Source organism: Lutra lutra, chromosome 12 (assembly GCF_902655055.1).
Source record: "Lutra lutra chromosome 12, mLutLut1.2, whole genome shotgun sequence".
NCBI classification, from domain to species: domain Eukaryota; kingdom Metazoa; phylum Chordata; class Mammalia; order Carnivora; family Mustelidae; genus Lutra; species Lutra lutra.
The window spans coordinates 14,085,090-14,103,948 of NC_062289.1; the positions used below are offsets into that span (position 1 = coordinate 14,085,090).

At 43.0% G+C, this 18,859-nt stretch overlaps 1 protein-coding gene across 6 annotated transcripts in view; it reads right to left on the bottom strand.

Moving 5' to 3' along the window:
- The window catches only part of ZCCHC2 (zinc finger CCHC-type containing 2), a 62,930-nt gene that overhangs the window by 15,959 nt on the left and 28,112 nt on the right, over positions 1-18,859 (bottom strand). For all 6 annotated transcript variants that reach the window (XR_007121792.1, XR_007121791.1, XR_007121790.1 and 3 more), the window contains exons 6-11: positions 9,295-9,389; positions 6,964-7,047; positions 4,981-5,038; positions 2,829-2,964; positions 1,692-1,756; positions 1,007-1,101 (exon numbers count right to left, since the gene is read on the bottom strand). Coding sequence is in view for 1 of the 6 variants with exons in the window: in XM_047696524.1 (XP_047552480.1) it covers positions 1,007-1,101; positions 1,692-1,756; positions 2,829-2,964; positions 4,981-5,038; positions 6,964-7,047; positions 9,295-9,389 (533 nt within the window). In the remaining 5 variants the exon portion in view is untranslated. The remainder of the gene's footprint in view (positions 1-1,006; positions 1,102-1,691; positions 1,757-2,828; positions 2,965-4,980; positions 5,039-6,963; positions 7,048-9,294; positions 9,390-18,859) is intronic.

Genomic DNA, 18,859 nt, shown 5'->3' on the forward strand with positions numbered 1-18,859 from the left:
TTGTTCTTATTTTAGCTCTTCCTCCTCCTCCTAGCTGCCATTACCAAAGGAAACCTCAAAGACAGTTAAGTGTTACAATAAACTCATCAACAACGTGGGGTTTTTTCCCATGTCATTTTCTCCCCCAAAGACAGTTCAGTTGGCTAATTCAATGAGTTGGCCAGATGAATTTAGAATCAAAATGTAACTCTATTTCCTGTATCAATTTTCAGTCTCTCTGAATAAATGGCTGGCTTAAAAGCAAACTCCATTAAAAATACATATTCTGGTTATTCGTGTTGTATCACAACTGAGTGTGCTAATATTTGAATAAAATTTACATCTAAAAAACCCTTAACTTGTGAGGTCAGTCCACTCAACAAATGTGTTAGGTACACGCATGAACAAAAAACATTCTCCTACCAGTCTACGGCCTTTTATTCTCTTTTATCTTTCCTATTGATAGTAAACATGACCTTGAAAAGTTATCATTGAGCCAGCAGAAAGGACATTTCTCAAATGAATACAAAAGCAAAAAAAGTAAAGAGACCTTAAAATAAAAGTGGGTAAATGGAAACTAGACAAATCTAGCACAATAAAAATCCGAGTGTCTGCGTTCCCCTAAAGCTCCATAAAACCCCATGAAGGGTGGCCAGTAGAACAGGAAAATGTCAACAAGAAACCAAAAAATGACTTTATACAAGAACAAGGACAGGTTTCCACGAGGGTAGAAAAGATCTTCCAGCAGTGACTGGCTTGAGAAGCAGACAAGTGAGGGGCCGGTTGCTACCAGAGGAAGGAGGAGGTGGTAAGTAGAACTGTGGCAAAGGAAAGGTTTACCTCCATTGCTGAATCCTACATCCTCAATTAATGCCATTTATTCAGACACTGCTGTTCGCATCAGTGCGAATTCCAATCAGTGCGAAGTACAGTATCAAGATCTGGCACAACACTCCAATACCTATTATAATGGGTATCATGCTAAATACATTTAGGTGATGGGTATTTAACAGAGAAACTTCCTTACCTTTCACAGAACCACCATGGGCATGTTGAGAAGTGGAGAGTCTAATACCATTTATTCTACTATTCAATCTGTTGTCAGTTTTCTTCATTTTCTCCCTAAAACCAAAGTACACACGTTAGCGACATTTTTTATAAGCTTCTCTAGAGAACACAGTTAAGTAGTATTACTAAAATTCCCCTCAGGGACGCCTGCGTGGCTCAGTCAGTTAAGCGCCTTCAGCTCAGGTCATGATCCCAAGGTCCTGGGATCCAGCCCTGGTTTGGGCTCTCTGCTCAGTGGGGAGCCTGCTTCTCCCTCTGCCTGTCACTACCCCCGCCCCCGGGCTTGTGCTCTCTGTTTCTGACAAATAAATAAATAAATCTTTTAAACAAATAAAATAAAATTCCCCTCAATTTTTTTATAATAAAAAAATTTTTGTAAGCTATAATCTAAATGCAAGATTCACCTTTAATCTGAGAATTCTGAACCTCTCCAAACTGAGCAGATTTGGCAATAGCTTTATTTCAATCATTTGCATTTGTTGATAACTTTGAATTTAAAAAAATTAAGCCCTGCAGTAAAAATAGGAGGAAAACTAGTCGAAAAATACCATCTGTATGATGTCAACTAAACAGGCCCAAAGTCAAACCCCCCATGTTGCCTTTCTTACCAATTTCTATTACTGGAAACATTACATGGAACCTACTTTTCTATTTGTGGCTTTCCTTTCTTCTTATTTATTGATGATAAGCCTCGTTTCTCAGTTGAATGCTAATGGAAAGAATAAAAAGAAATCAAACAGACTAACAATAAACCACACTGTGGAGTTATCCTTCTGAGATCAAACATTCTAATAAATTCTGATTTCTAACCTACTTCCTGAAGATACCTACCTGAAGCACTAAAATCTGCACATTCTCTGGTAACTACTTAATATTAATTTAAGAAAAATACCTACTTTGTTTTTTGCTTTTAAAATGGACCTGTATTCTTTCTTCTGACCACAAGATAAAACACAGTCAAGAAACTGGTAGTTGCTACACCTTCAACAGTATTCTCTTAAAGTCCAGGTTGTTAAAACTTCCAAAAGGTTTTGACAACTTTAAGAAGAGAAGGTGTAGGCACTAAAGTAGCGAGAGAAAAGGTATAATCAAATGAACTCCAAAAATAGGCCATTAAGTAGGACTAAGGTAACATACAATTTCTCAAAATATGCTTCAATGCTTTAGTTTGTAAAAACGCATTCCAGTAAAGGTTAACATTTGGATCTGAGCGTTGGCCAGAAATAAAAACCAGGTTAACCCATCTATTTTCTAGAAAGAACGTGGTTCTCCCCCGAGCTGCAGAGTAAGCACCCCACTGCCTGCAGCGTGACCCCACCTCATGGACACACGGACAGCATTCTGCGCTCTCCCTCCACCAACTCCTAAGAAAGCAGGCGTTTCCTAATGACAGTCAGGACTCAGGGAAAGTACCCCAATGATTCGCGAGGGAAGGTCTGTTTCCAAATTCATGTCACCAGCAAGAAGATGGTGATTGACATGTGACTAATTGTTTCAAAAGCAAAAAAATTTGTTGGCAAAACCATCTAATGTATCCCTACTTAGAATAAACATGACAGGATTTGTATCAAAATGTACTAAATTTTTGAGCAATAAAGGCAATCTCAAGGTATTCCTTCAGACCCCAGAAGAGCTCAGACTTTATATTCCAGTTACATTTACATGTAATCCGACATTTACATTCAAAGTCCGACACTCCACTCTCCGAGATAATAATGCACAGAGGACTCCCCTCTTCTAGAGCAGCGATGTGCAAGGACAGAAACAAAACCCTCCAATACCTGGTCAGCTAAGGCCACACAGTGCTCCGGGTGCGGAATGGTGGTACAGCTCTGCTTCCTCCAATCCACGATTCCATTCTGTTCGGAATATTGCATGGTGAGCCCATCCAATGGAGAACAACTTGTACCAATAGTGCTATCAGAAAAGTTCACAGAAGTATGAAAATCTACCCTCAATAATGGAGCCTACCATATCACAGCATGAAGAAGCTCTGTCTTTAGTATATTATTTTTTTACACAATGCCTAGTGACCTCTCTCAGGGGGAAAAAAAAAAGTATAGTTTATACTAAAAGACTATTACACAGCTATCTAAGAGTTAATTCCTTTCTCTAAGTAAATTAGTAACAAGTGCACGTGGTCTTCAGACTCTCTGCTATGGTCGTCCTGTACCACCCACAGGGGCACGTAGCCCCAAAGGGCGAGGATCACTGAGAGTTGTATATGTCTAAGGCATGTTAAAAGGACAGGATGACATGACTGAAAACCAAAAGAAACATAACAGAAACAGACTCAAAAAGAATCCAGGGAAGGGAGGTACTGAGCAGGGCCTTTAAAATAACAGTGCTTCAGAGGTCACTGACTACAGGACGATGAGACCTTTTGGAAGAATCTTGGAAAATATAAAAAAGAACCAAATTTCAACTCCGGAATTGCAGAAGGAACTGAAAGTAAGAACTCAATGGATGGAAACAGACTAACAGAGTCTGCGAGGAGGAACTTTGGTCAGAAGAAACTAGACTGGAGCACCGAGAGGAAGGAAATACAGAGAACACCGAGAAAGGGACAAGACACACAGGGCACGGTGAGAAGTCTATTATCCAAAGTCGTCCAGGTCTCAGAAAAGAGAACAAGAGAATCAGGCATGAGAGCATGGCTTGGACTTCTCTAACCCCAAAAGGTAACAGGGTTCAGACTTGAGAAGTAGAATTCAGTCAAAGACAGTTACAAACATGTCCTAGGCGAAGTGCTGAAAACCAGACAATGAGAAAATCCTAAAAAGCAAGCAGAGTTTGAAAAGTGCACCAACTTCCAAAGAGCAACAAGAAGACTGAAGCGATGAGGGCTGGCTGTCTTTTAGCACCCCTAGAAAAGCAGGATCTGGGACGGCATGGTTGACAGGGGAGGTGACCCTAGGAAGCAGGAACAATGACTACATGCAAACAGGAAAGGAGGAAAAACCAACGTGAGGGTCCGTTACTGAGGTTGCCAACAGAAGCAGCAGAGGTTCAAAGCAGCTGAGACCTCCCAGAATTGTCTAACCGAAGGATCGGAAGCTGAGAGCTCTGCAGTCAGTTGAGTGCTGAGCCCCGGGGACAAATTAACTTGCATTTCTGGACTGTGCCTGTTTGAGAGCCAACTCAGTCCCCAGACTCAGCAAGTACCCCAAGGGGGAAGGTGGCCAGTCTTACGGCTTAGGCAGCACGGGAGACAACGAGGGGAGCCAGAGCTGGGCTGAGGGGATACCACACGAGTGACCAAAGGCGTTCGACAGCAAGACCGTAAAACTGAGTTTAAAAGTGCTCACAGAAAGTAACCGCCAACCTAGGATCCTATATCCAGTAAAAATACAGACCAAATAAACACTTTTTCCAAGTAAAAACAAAGTGAACGCATCACTGGCAGACAGGATGCAGGAAATACTCCGGTGTTCTGTAGCAAGAAGGAAATCACAGACGATGCTAAGACCCTCAGGCCAGAATGAAGGACCCTGGAATTCTGACCGACGAGTGAGAAAGAGTTTCGCGAGCTCTAAAACACAGGAATAACAATATGTGACATTTACGGTTTATACAGGGAAGAAGGAAAGGGAAGTGACAGGGATTAAAGGTCCTCACGGGGTGAGTGGTGCCAGCACAGTTGACACCAGGCCTGGGTAAGTTACGGACGCAGAATACAATCTCTAGGGTAACCCCCAGAAGAACTGAGAACGGGACAGAACAATCAAGGTCAAGACAAGAGAAAAACAGAATAAAAGCCACCCTACAGCAGAAAGGAGAGAAAGAGAAGGCAACACAGAAAAGGTGGGACACATAACAAGCAAACAGTAGAATGACAGACTTACAGCCAAATGTGTCGGTAATTCAAGTAAATGTGACCCAGTTAATTAAAAATGCACAAAGATATTTACGTTTTAGAAATTAGATACGTACTTCACGAGGGGACTTTTCCCGGTGTGTTTCTTGTGGATTATGGTGTGCTGTAACACGTCTAGAGTAGAGGAAAAAAACAGCTCATTATGCCAAATGCTTCTGCAAGAATCCGAAAGGATGATGCAGCTCATTTACGGGCTGTAACAGTGTCGGCACACCGTGCAGAACACTTCCGAGCATTTTCCACAGAAAATTCCTTAAAGAGGCAGTTTTTTTTTTTTTTTAAGATTTTATTTATTTATTTGACAGACAGAGATCACAAGTAGGCAGAGAGGCAGGCAGAGAGAGAGGGGGAAGCAGGCTCCCCACCGAGCAGAGAGCCCGATCCGGGGCTCGATCCCAGGACCCTGGGATCATGACCTGAGCCGAAGGCAGAGGCCTTAACCCACTGAGCCACCCAGGCGCCCCTAAAGAGGCAGTTTTTAAAAGACATACTGAACTACTGAATTTCCTCAAATATCCTCTCAAATGCGGTCCTGGCCACCTAAGAGCAAACTGGTTTTGTCTGAAACTACGGAAGTTCGCTGTGACGTGCTACTATGAAACGGCGACCTTCCGTTTCAGGCTTTTATTTTAACCGTTAAAAAAATGAAGCGCCTCAAACATTCAAAAAATACCTATCTCTTAATATAAGAAACGCCCACATTCCCCGGCCCCAGGTCTATTCAACTGACTCCTGGACAGCATGGGTCCCCTTACATACAGAGGCTTTTTCTGATGGGTAAGTACAGTACTAGAAACCTATTTGCTCTTCCATATGATTGTCTGAACATTTTCTTCTCGCTAGCCTACTCTATTATAAGAACACAGTAGACAGTACACCTACAATACAAACTATGTGCTAAACACTCTCGGTAAGGCTTCCTGTGAGCTCAGCTGTGGGCGAGTCAGTTCTGCCCAGGATCTACAACGGCATGGGGGTCAGCACCTCTAACCTCCATGTTGTAACAAAAATATATCACAGAAACAACCAAAGGCCTCCTCCATCCCCTCCGACCACCCCCTCCACGGGTGAGCTAGCTGAAACATTCCAGTGCGTGTGATCATTAAGACTTACAGCCCCTGACCTGGTCAGACCCAGGTATTTGCTGTTACACGCAAGGCTGCTGTGAAGACTTCATGTCCCCTGGGCACATGGACAACAATTTTCACAGCAGCAGAACCGCTGGGCAGTAGCATAAAATTAATTACTTCCAACCTCACTGCACAGTGTCAAGTTCCTGTCCAAATTGAGTTGTACCAATTTATATCCCATCTGCGGCAGATCAGAGTTCCCATTACTTCATACCCCTGGAAACGTCACTCGAAAAAGCTTTGCCGATCTGATGAGCATGAAAAGATACCTCACTGTTTTTACAGTGTGCATTTTTCAGGCCGCTTGTGGGGCTAAACACTGTTTAATAGCCATTCAAATTTCTTCCATGAGCTCTCTTTATCTTTTGCCCCATATTTCCAGACTGACATTCTCATTGATTTTTTGAAAGAGTATTTCTAGTGTCTGGATGGAGTCTTTCTCCAACTGTGAGTATCCTCTGAATGTCTTCAAATTGTCTGGTTTGGGGGTCACATGTTCAGTTATTTTAGATTAGAAAGATCTCTGCTACAGTCATGCTCTGCTTTGTCAAGAAAGCTTTCTTGTCCCAGATGATTAACATTTAGAAGTTCAGTTTTATAATTTACATGTTACATTAAGTTTATGTTACATATATTTTGTTATTCACTTGCAGTTTCTGGGCTTGACATAAGTATACATCTAATGAGATAATATTTTTTTCAATCGGAAAGCCAGCCAACATCATCTATTGACTAGTCTATTTTTTATAATGCCACCTGTTACATAAATTATAATTTATAATGCCACCTGTCACATTCCGAGTTCCCAGATGTCTGTTTCTTGGCTCCTTAATCTGTTCTACTGGTCCATTTGCCTCTCCCTATGCCCATATCAGACAGAATGATTTACTCCGGTGAATCCACACTTACCTTCTTCTTGACTTGAAGCTTCTGAACTGTCTTCCTTTAAGTGTTCTAAGATTTTAGAAGTCTTCAGAGAGGACTGTAAGTTATCTGCAGGAAGTATTCAATATCATTAATCTTTAGGAAAACTATAACAAAAGAAAACACACAGAAGGATTCCTTTCTCCCAAGAAGGGGAGAATGGACAGTTAGTGGTAAAGGGAACATTTCTGCTAGCTGGGTCCTTTAAGAAACCCAAGTGACAGAGCATTAAAAACAGGCTCGGGTGCCAGGTGAGAAGCAGCACGAGTGAGTGCTTCCCAACGTCACCGGGGGCTGTGGACTGTAAACCTCTCATGTGCTGTAAACTACTACTTTTATAAAACACGATCCCGTGTGGCCATGTCACGCTGCTCCACAGACTCCGTCTACTGTCACTTTCTATTCTTCTATCACAGAGCAGGGACAAGTGATTCAGAGGCCAACACGGGCCGGTCACCAAACACATTCTCAAAGCCCCGGAAGACTTCTCCATTACGATACAGACCAGTGCGATTCCAGAACTTAAAACTGAAGTCACTTGGGAGTTTAACAATTTTGTTTTCTCAATCGTCAGAATATAGAACACTACACTCTATCCTAGGGAGAATAAGGGTAGAGCAGTCATTCTTTTCAAAAGAAGTGCAAAGGAACTTTGACAACAATGTATTCTTTGGTGAAACAACGGGGTCATCCTGACGAGATTTTCCACAATCCCAAAACATGTATGTTTAATACATTTTCATTTTGCAGCAATCTGATACCTTTAGCGCTGCTCGCGTACTTTAAATACTGTAAAGCTCTCATGATGAGTTTTCTATTATTTAACTAAGCACTACTCATTTGGGCCAGTTTTCCCAGGCAGCCTGCTAAAAATCTGAATGTGAAGTTTAACTGCATGTTTCGATGCTTTTTTAGAATTAAATAGATGCTAGTTAAGGAGTATTCCTTAAAAGTACTTACACTCAGGCCAAGTGGAAGCACTGACTGTTAAATCTGTATAGTGCTATGATGATTAGGATTTTCCTTTAAAAAAAAATACAACTACTGCCACCATTCAGACACAAATTTAACCACAGGGTCGTTCATCTTGTCTTATTAACTTGTCATTGAAAGTCATTCATTCTACTTGCTACTTGTTTAAAATATTTAAGGCACAAGTGCCCCATGAGAGAAACTGTGACAAGTTAGCCCGGGTTATAATATCCAATCATTTTACTTTTTATAACCTCTTTTTCTTCCACCTCAAAATGATGAAATATGCTTTTTCTTTCCCCTTTGGTTATAAGAAAATATGACTTTGTTGAAAGCAGAAGAAAGATTAAAAAAAGCGAAGAGCCACTTGCCAGAGCGGCTGTGCTGGAAGTCAGCACGTTCTCCTAAAGCACACCTCCACGTTCCTGGCAAAATATTTGTTTAAACAGGCAGTTGAGAAAGATGACATAAAATGACGCACAAGGCCAACTGTGATGAAGGATGAGACATCAGGGCAAACACCAACCCACAGGAATAGAAGGAAAAAAAAATGGGGAAATCTTCAGGAGGCAGTATTTCAGTTGGGTCCTAAGACAGATGATTTTAACAGGCTGTGCCAAAAGGAAGGACATTTAAAAGTTCAGGTGCAGAATGAGCCAAGATACCGGGACAGGAAATGGCAGGTGTACTGGGCGGACACCAAGCCAGAGAGACTAGCAAATAAGGTACAAGGAGGCTCATGGCTCCAATTTCAAAGCAAACTTCTGAAGTTGTGAGAAGGGGATTAAGCCACTGATCCCCGCAGTAATCCTGGCACAGGTTAAAGTGAAGGGAGAAGCTAGAACCCGAGAGGGGCGAGCTTGGTGCAGGGCGTGCAGGAAAGGAAGGCTGCACTGCCAACGCCAGGCCCGGGAGGAGGGGCAGAAAGGAAGACCTGCTCTGTCCCTTGCGCCCTGGCCTGCCAGTGACCGAGCACAGAGAGGAAAGGGGAAGAGGGTGAGGCCTGGGTTTCCAGCCTCGGAGGCCAAGGAGGTCATTATGGGAACAGGGGACCCAGGAGGAAAGGAAGACGCTGAGAGGGTCTACACCGTGCGCTGAGAGGGTCTACACCAGGCGCCCGGCAGCACGGCAGCTCCACGACCTGCACACCAGGGTGATGAGACCCGGGAGGACCCAGGGCTGGGACCCACGGGTGGGACAGAGCTGGCTTCCGCCCGGGGGTCAGTCAGATCTGGGACAGCAGCTTTCACGCAGCGTCACGGACGACTACAGAGGTTCCCAACCGAATGCCGCCCTGCCCCGACCGGACCCCGGCACCGGGGACAGGCGAGGGGAGGCGCTTACTGAGGCTGTGCAGGGGGTCCACTGGTCCGGCCTGGAAGAAGCTGTGCACCCGCCGGCTCTGCAGGAAAGCTCGGGAGGCCGTGGAGAAGAGCTGCCTGCGCGCAAGGAGGAGACGGTGTTAGCGCCACGCGGCCAGGTTCAGCCTGGGTGCCCAGGCCAGCGCACGCGGCCCTTTACTTCGGGTTAAAAAAACAGACGGTTTTCCTAAGGAAAAGAGTATTATTTTCTAACGCACTTCCCATAGGAGGAAGTGGACAAAAGAAACCTATTTGCAAAAATCGAATACACAGGTGTATTTTTAATTTTCTGTAATCTAGTGGTAAGGTTGCAATTCTGGCAGAAAAAATATATATACATATGTTATGTCCATCTTTTGCCCAAGTGGTCCAACAGCCATCTTTCTGCTCAGAGTAGAACGGCTGATTCCTTCATTCTTCTTCACAGGTGCTGCTTTTCCTCACCTGCCTGTCCCATGAGGGCACTCCCCCGCCAATCCCCGAACCTAAGAGCCTAGGACGCCAGGGTGCCAGGGGCCTGAACCTGTGGCACGCGGAGGTCTGGGCAGTTACGAGCAGGACTGCATCCTTAGGCAGGACTCACTGATGATTCATTCCGGGGTGCTTCGTACCATGAGTCTGAGCCGTTATCTTTGAAAACCAGCTTTCCTCACATTTTATTAATGTAATTAAGATTTCAGCGGGAAGTCTTCTCGGCAAACGGACCCAGCAACAAGGGGTATAGTTACAGGACAGTCTCCTGGAGAGTTTCCTCAAGGATCTGAACACCAGCCCAACCACTTAAAAGCTGAATCGCCCTGAACCAGTTACTAACCCTTTCAGCTTTACTCCCCTCCTAGGGAAAGACACTACCAGTTCATCAAGGTTAGGACACTCACAGCACACGTAACTGTTCGCCCTGCTCAACAAACACACCTCCTTCCATTACTTCTGAACACATTAAATGCTCATTTAAAATTCTTAAATTTCTCCCCAAGGTGTTTGACCTGTCATTCATATTAATTATAAAGTCATTAGATACCATACCAAGAGATGACCCTGTGGACCAAAATTACCTTGTACATTAGGCAAAATTGCTTCTTGGTATGCAAATGTGGAAATAAATATTCAATTGGAAGACAAACAGGGGAAATGAAGAGATGGGAGGAAAACCGAGCAAGGAGCTGATCTAAATTTCCAGGTCTGAACACATTACCTACAGCTGGGGATTAAAACCCAATGGCAGTGGTGAAACCTATTACCTGGTTACATTTACACACCAGCCTGTCCACTGACAGACAGACACACCTTTAATTCAGGCTTGAGTCCCAAGAGACAGCCTAGATACCACCCATCAATCCACGAACCGAGTGCCGGACCGCTGTGCGAACACTGAGCCACGCAGACAAGCCACACCTGAGATGAAGGCACAGGCCGGAAATCGGCCTCCGCACTAAAGTCAAGGTTTCAGGAATGCAGAACCACAAGATGGTAATCATACCTGTCTATAAAAACCAAACTGGCCATAAACTAACATATTAAATAAGAAAAACAAGATTATATTTGGACAGGACAGAAACCACCCAACCCCAAAGGTACGTTTCAGTGCCATATTTCTCTCTTCCTGATTTACAGTGATCTGGAACTGAACTCACGCGCCATGTCCTGTACCAGCCCCATCTCTACTGCTCCTATAAACTCATTTTCTATTTCCCACGTACAATAATTGCCCCTTCCTCTACAACCGCTCCTTTTCTTAAGTGACATGAATGATAATCATACTTACCCAAAATTCACAAACTGAGAATGAGGTCTTCTCACATCCTATTAATGGTGTTGGGACCACAAACCAGCCACACAAATCAAAGATTTTTTTAAGGGAAATATTGGGGGGGGGAACGTATTCTAAAAATATAGTTTTTGAAGAGTACAGTCTTTTCAAGCAGGATACAAAACCCTAAAACCGTCAGAGAAAAAGACTGATAAATCCTATCTCAGAAAAATGTAAAGTGCCCACATGGTCAAGAAAGAACAACAAACAGGGTTCCTTTCTTTAATCCAACAAATAACTTATAAATCAGTAAGACCAATAAAAAGTGGAAAGGACTGAAAAAGCCATTCACAGGAAAGTGCAAATAGAGACTAACTACAGACTCAAACACAGACTAAAAGAAGATACAGTGTTCGGGGCCCCTGGTGGCTCAGTGAAGGTTAAGCCTCTGCCTTCGGCTCAGGTCATGATCTCAGGGTCCTGGGATTGAGCCCCACATCGGGCTCTCTGCTCAGCGGGGAGCCTGCTTCCTCCTCTCTCTCTGCCTACTTGTGATCTCTCTGTCAAATAAATAAATAAAATCTTAAAAAAAAAAGATATAGTCTTCCTCTCTAAGATTGGCAAAGATGAGAGATGGAGTATATCTTACGTCTGCGGAGTTACAGAGATCCAAATGCAAGGCTTTCTTTCAGGGTATCAAGGGCTGCTACCTCCTTAGAATCCTCAGAAGTAACTTGGAATCATTACATATTTAAAAATGTGTAACTTATGACCAAACAATTTCAATTCTAGAAATATCTCTCACAGATAAACATATCCAAATGTGTTAAGAAACATATGTGGATATTCACTGTAATACTGTTTGTAGTCTCAGAATATTTAGAATCGGAATGGCCATTAAGTACACTCATTATGACACCACTAAAAATAGATTATGTGGCAAATAAAAAGACAGCAATCTTTTTACATGTACCGATGTACTACCATGTCCAATATATTTAATAAAGAGTAAGTGGTAGGAAAGTGTGCATAGGATTTCATTTGCACAGTAAATATGCACAAATACATAAATACAGGGTATGCATCTGCACAGAAAATTTCTGAAAAGTTACATAAAATTTTTTTAAGGAAGGCTATTTCTAGTGACTAAATTTGGAGAAAGGGCAATTCAGGACTTTCTGTATCACACCTTCCTCTACATTCTTCACAAGTAGCTCAAACAACACCTTTATAGTAAAAATGATCTTAAAACACACGCACCCACACACCTCCATGATCATCACTGAGGAGAACCCTAAAAGCTGTTAATAAGAAAGAGTCAGACACATACTTCTTAATTGCCATCTTAGCCAGGAACCAAATTTCTAAAAGTGGCTCCTTATGGAAATATTTTTTCCCCTCTAAAAAAATCTCACACTTAGAAGTTGCAAATACAGTAAAAAATGCTTTTCTGAACCATAAACAGCTGATCTCTGACACCCCAACCCCTGGCAAGACATCAGTATCTCCTACAAAGACATTCTCTTACAATCAATAATGGGACATTAACACTTCATGATAAATTAAGACCTAATCCTCAGACCCCATTAAAGTTTCTCCAACTGACTCCGAAGTGTCCTTTTTACCACCAAGACCCAGTTCAGGTCCTATGCCGCACCCAGCTACCATGGGAGCTCCTCAGCCCTCCCGCGGCTCTCATAGTTTTAAGAGGACAGCCCCTGTGGTTTGTGGAACGGTCACAACTTTGGTTTGTCTGATATGCCCTCACCACCAGATTCATAGCAGGAATCTTAGAGGACTGAGGCTTTGTTTTTTTTGCTACAGCCTATTGTGTGGTGATTCTGATTGACGCCCTCATCACTCACCAAGTTCCGTTCCTGGATTAGAGAGGGACCTGTTAGGCTTCACCACTCTAAAGCCACCCTTCCTCCTTTTAGGAATAATAAACATTACTGTGTGGGAAAGGACTTTGATACTATAAAATATCCTCATTCAATCTACTCATTATTTATTTCAACAAGGACTCGTGGTTTCCTCCTCTATTCAATGTTACTGTTTCATTTATTTTGATGTTCGATTTGCTCCAGATAGGACTATAGGAGCCCCTTCAAGCTGGTGTCTGGAGCCTCGTGACCGAGCCGCTCCACTCCTTGAGCACTGCCAAGCTTTCTGGCCCAGCAGGCCCATCTCGTACTGCTCCTGCGCCAGCGTTATAATCACCTCTTCCTCCGAGGAGCCCTAGTTCTGTGCAGAGCAGAATGGTTACAAGTCAAGCTCTGGGCACCAGGCATTCCCACGGCAACTGGCTGTGGGTGCTTCCAGACCTTCTCAAAGAACAGAGCCAGGGAACACAGGTATACACACACAGCCATTTTTATTTCCATATATATACCCCAAATCACAGGTTCACGTCCCTATCTTCAATTCCAATCAGACGCTCCAGGGTGCATTCTGGCGGTCTTCCTTCCCGTACTGTAACCCCATTCCCCAACAGAAAGACACCTGTGCCTCACGGTTCCTAACATTCTTACATCAGGTCAACCCTGTAGTAATCTATTCCCACTCCTGCTCCCTCCCACCTCCTGTGCAGGTGCCCTCCTGACACCAGCGGAGCTCGAGCACCTGCCGGCCACCTCTCCCACCCTACGAGGCCTCCGAGCACAGTCCCTGTGACTGAATGACGCCTCACTCCACTTAGGGCCCCTTTTCTAGTCCCTTAAGGCGCGTCCTCTGAAAGCGCTGCTGCCTCCGGCCTTGCTCTGAGTGGCTTGAGGACGTATGCGTTCGGGACAGGGAGGGAATCGATGAGGACTGTTAAAAATGACAGTCCTACGAAGAGCCCAGACACTGGGATTACTAAGACTTGAACCACTGCTTAGCACATCTCCTAGAGGTCATATGCATCAAGTTCTAATACCTAAGCTGAATAACAGATGCCTGAGAACACGGACGAGTATTTCAGAAACAGCACCAGCAGCACGAAAACCAGATCTATCAGCTACTAATAAACTCTAAAGTTCTAATAATTAAAAAGTGATCCTGGAACAAAAATGAGATTGTTGAGAGGAAAAATCCAGGAACACAATGTTATCTACTTAGAAATGTAGGAAATCAGTACTATAGGAAAGAATCAATTCATTGTTTGGGAAGAAAAACAGATTTCAATCCTGGCCTCGCTTGGTGAAACAAAATAAATCCAAAACAAACAATAAAAATAACAGAAACTATCACCCCCACAAAATGTAAATTGATCGTGTTTCAAGAGAGGGATAGCTTCAAGCCTGTCGAAGTAAGTGAAGAATATATATGGCCCCAATTCAGAAGCTACCAAGTGAACAGCCGGTCCCATTCCTACTCCCAGAGCCCCTCTTCTTCCCTGGACACAAGCATCTTTATTACTGTGTTTTTCAGAGATATCCTTTGCACACAAACACGTACATATCCTTTAAAATGGTGACATTCTAGTAACTGTTCTCACCTGGCTCTCCCCCAGCACTCCTGAAGGCACCTGCTGCTCTCTGTTGTTCTTCTGCAGTAAGGCCACAGAGCATTCCAATGAATGTTCCATGACATTAAAATGACTCATCCTGTGAGTTAACCAAGTCTCCATCAACATCTAGCTGTTTCTAGTCTTTTCTAGTCAAAAATTACAGCACTTATTTTTGCATGTCAGTGGGAATACTCCTGTATGATAAATTACTAGAAATCTGACAACATCAGCCTAGGCCAGTCAGAATAGCTAGTATCAAAAAGACGAGAAATAACAAGTGTCAGTGAGGATGTGGAGAAAAGGGAACCTCGTGCATTGTTGCTGGGGATGCGAACGGTACAGCCACTATGAGAACAGCACGGAGGGGCCTCAAAATATAAAAAATAGAAATACCGCACAATTCAGATGCCACCTCTGAATATTTACGCAAAGAACATGAAAACGCTAATCTGAGGAGCTATCTGCACCGCTGTACTGAGCGCAGCCTTGTTCACAACAGCCAAGACGCGAAAGCAACCCACGTGCCCATCCACAGGCGAATGGATCGATTCTTGGCTTCAGGCTAAGATCAAGGGAAGAAAGTGTGGTACACAACATGGAATACTACTCAGCCACTAAAAAAAAAAAGAAATCTTGCCATTTGGGACAACATGGATGGACCTAGAGGGGATTACATTAAGCGAAATAAGCCAGAAAGAGAAAGACAAACACCGTATGATTTCACTTATATGTAGAATCTAAAAAACAAATCAACGAAACAACAGAAACATACTCCAATACCGAAAATTGGTGGTTGCCAAGGGAAGAGGGTAGAGGTGTGGGTGAAATAGGCGAAGGCAATTAAGAGGCACAGACTTCCAGTTATAAAATAAGTAAGTCATGGGATGAAGAGTACAGCACAGGGACTAGAGTCAATGATACTATAACTTTGTGTAGTGACAGATGGGGACCACTCATGTTGTCCTGACTGTTATCCTATTATATACATACTTGTCAGACTGCTGTGTTACATGCCTGAAACTAACACAATGTTGTATGACGACTATACTTCAATTAAAACTAAATTTAGGGGGGCACCTGGATGGCTCAGTGGGTTAAGCCTCTGCCCTTGGCTCGGGTCATGATCTTGGGGTCCTGGGATCAAGCCCTGCGTTGGGCTCTCTGCTCGGCAGGGAGCCTGCTTTCCCCCCTCTCTCTGCCTGCCTCTCTGCCTACTTGTGATCTCTCTGTCAAATAAATAAATAAAATCTTTAAAAAATAAAAACAAACTAAACTGAATTTAGGGGTACCAGGGTGGCTCACTTAGCTAAGTATCCAACTTGACTTTGGCTCAGGTCATGATCTCAGGCCTACTTAAGATTTCTTTCTCTTGGGGCGCCTGGGTGGCTCAGTGGGTTAAAGCCCCTGCCTTCGGCTCAGGTCATGATGCCAGGGTCCTGGGATCGAGCACCGCATCTGGCTCTCTGCTCAGTGGGGAGCCTGCTTCCTCCTCTCTCTCTGCCTGCTTCTCTGCCTACTTGTGATCTCTCTCTCTGTGTCAAATAAATAAATAAAATCTTAAAAAAAAAAAAAAAAGATCTCTCTCTCCCTCTCCCTCTGCCCCTCCCCACCCAAAGAAATTTACATTAAAAAAAAAAAAAACTAAATTAAAAATATTTAAAAGTTAGGGCACCTGGGTGGCTCAGTGGGTTAAAGCCTCTGCCTTAGGCTCAGGTCATGATCCCAGGGTCCTGGGATCGAGCCCCACATTGGGCTCTCTGCTCAGCAGGGAGCCTGCTTCCCCCGTCTCTCTGCCTGCCTCTCTGCCTACTTGTGATCTCTTTCAAATAAATAAATAAAATCTTTAAAAAATATATTTAAAATTAGAAAAATATAGTGGCCACCTAAAAAAAATAAAACTCAAATTTTTAACTTACATTTCTGGTTCTGAGCAGCTTTTCATATGTTAAAATGACACCTGAAATTCCAGTTTCTCTGTGCTATTTGTTCATATATGCTCCCATTTTTCTCCCTACTTTGGACTATTAAGTTTTTGTTATCTTAACTGACTTTTATGAGGTTTTTTTTTTAATGAGAAAGAAATTATTACAAGTATTTTTTCTTGAATTTGAGGTTTGTCTTCACTTTGTTTATATTTCCTTTACAGAAATTTGCATTTCTGAGTATTTGAATTTCCATTTTTAATCGTTTCTAGGTATTGTGTGATACTTTGAAAAATCTTTCATACACTTATAAATTTCATGTTTCCTTCCTTGCATTTAAATCTCTGAGCCATGTAGGGTCATCGCAGGGTCCCGGGATCGAGCCCCGCATCGGCATCAGCAGGGAGCCTGCTTTCCCCCCTCTCTCTGCCTGCCCCTCTGCCTACTTGTGATCTCTGTCTGTCAAATAAATAAATAAAATCTTTAGGGGCACCTGGGTGGCTGAGTGAGTTAAGCCGCTGCCTTCGGCTTGGGTCATGATCTCAGGGTCTTGGGATCAAGTCCCGCATTGGGCTCTCAGCTCAGCAGGGAGCCTGCTTCCTTCTCCCTCTCTCTCTGCCTGCCTCTCTGCCTACTTGTGATCTCTTGTCAAATAAATAAATAAAACCTTAAAATAAAATAAAATAAAATCTTTTAAAAAAATAAATCTCTGAGCCATCTAATTTTTTTATTTTTAAAAAATTTTTTATTATTATTTTTTTGTATAAACATATAATGTATTTTTATCCCCAGGGGTACAGGTCTGTGAATCGCCAGGTTTACACACTTCACAGCACTCACCACAGCACATACCCTCCCCAAAGTCCATAACCCCACCCCCCTCTTAGAGTTAATTTTGATGTAAGGAATGACATATGGTTCTAGCCTAACTTTTTCCCCATATGGCTATAGAGATGCACCTAACATTTAACAAACAACCTGGGAATGACTTTGTATTCATGAAGAGATAAACTGAAACACAGAAACATAGACACATAGACCTAATATAGTATTTTAATCTTCATCTAAAAAATCATCACTGAGAAATGTTATACTACTAAAGGTAAGTTGTTAAAAGTCTAAAAACACTAAGACCCACAAAGATAAATGGTAAAGGACAGATGATCTTAAAAAATACACAAATGGCTAAACTTAGAAAAAGATACTGAATTTCACTAACAAAGAAAGTGAACATTAAGCCAGTGAGATAATCATTCTCCTATCAAATGAGGAAATAGTTTTTTAAATGATACTCAAATCTAGCCAAGCTGTAATGAACTAGTAAACTCAAACACTAACAGTAAATACTGTTTATGTAACATTTTCATAAGAAAAATAATAATATATGTATTATCAGGGATCCTAAAAGAGGATCATACTCTGTAAATCAGTAAATCAATTACAAAGACTCTCTCTTCAGTAATAACTCATAAATCTAGAAAGTTTTTTATGCATAAAAATGGTCAAAGCTGTATGGGGGGGTGGAAACTGTTCTTCCCAACAACAAAGAAAGAGTCAAAGAATTACACAGCCAGATGGGACATACTCTGTAGACATTCAAAATAATCTTGAAGAATTAAATAGAAAATCCTTATACTGTGAGAAAGAAAATAGATATAAAACTTGCCTCACTAATATTACAAGCAAAACAAAAAACTAAAAGGAAAATTTAAAATGTCAGTAATAGTTATTTGAGTAACTGTCATCTTTTCATTACTTTTCTGAATTTCCCGAATGTTCTATATTGAGCATCTGTCAGATTTATTAAGAAAGCCCCAAGCTATGGAAACAAACTGAGCGACTCTATAGTGAGCAGTCTGTATACAAATATACTGAGTAAGACTTTACTGTATTTTATCCCCCTCAACAGGAGCAGTATGCAATAGGACTGGGAGTCAATGACTGGTCAGCCGCGGGGTCTCAGGCAAGGTAAAGGCCTCGTAGCCAGCACAGTCCGGCTGGGAACAAACAGACCCCGACGCCAGCACGGACAGGGTGAAAGCGGACTTCCTCCTGGAGATGTCCTAAAGATGCACACTCTGCCGCTCTCCACACCCCACAGCCTGCCAGCTGGCCTCCTCTCCATCTCCTCCTGGGCCGCCCGCCAGGTTCTTGCTCCAGACAGGGTCACAGCTGGAGAAGCTCCCTCCTGAGTCACCTTGGAGGCAGCGGTCTGAGTGCTCCCCACCCCCTACGGCCGGGTGCTCAGCACGTTCCGCGCGGACCAAGAGCACTCCACAGCCCAGTACATCGCAGGACCGAGCCCACTTCCGCGCTGCGGGCTAAGAATCTGCGCCTTAATGAGATCCCCTGGGATGCATGAGCCCCCTGACTTTTGAGTAGCACA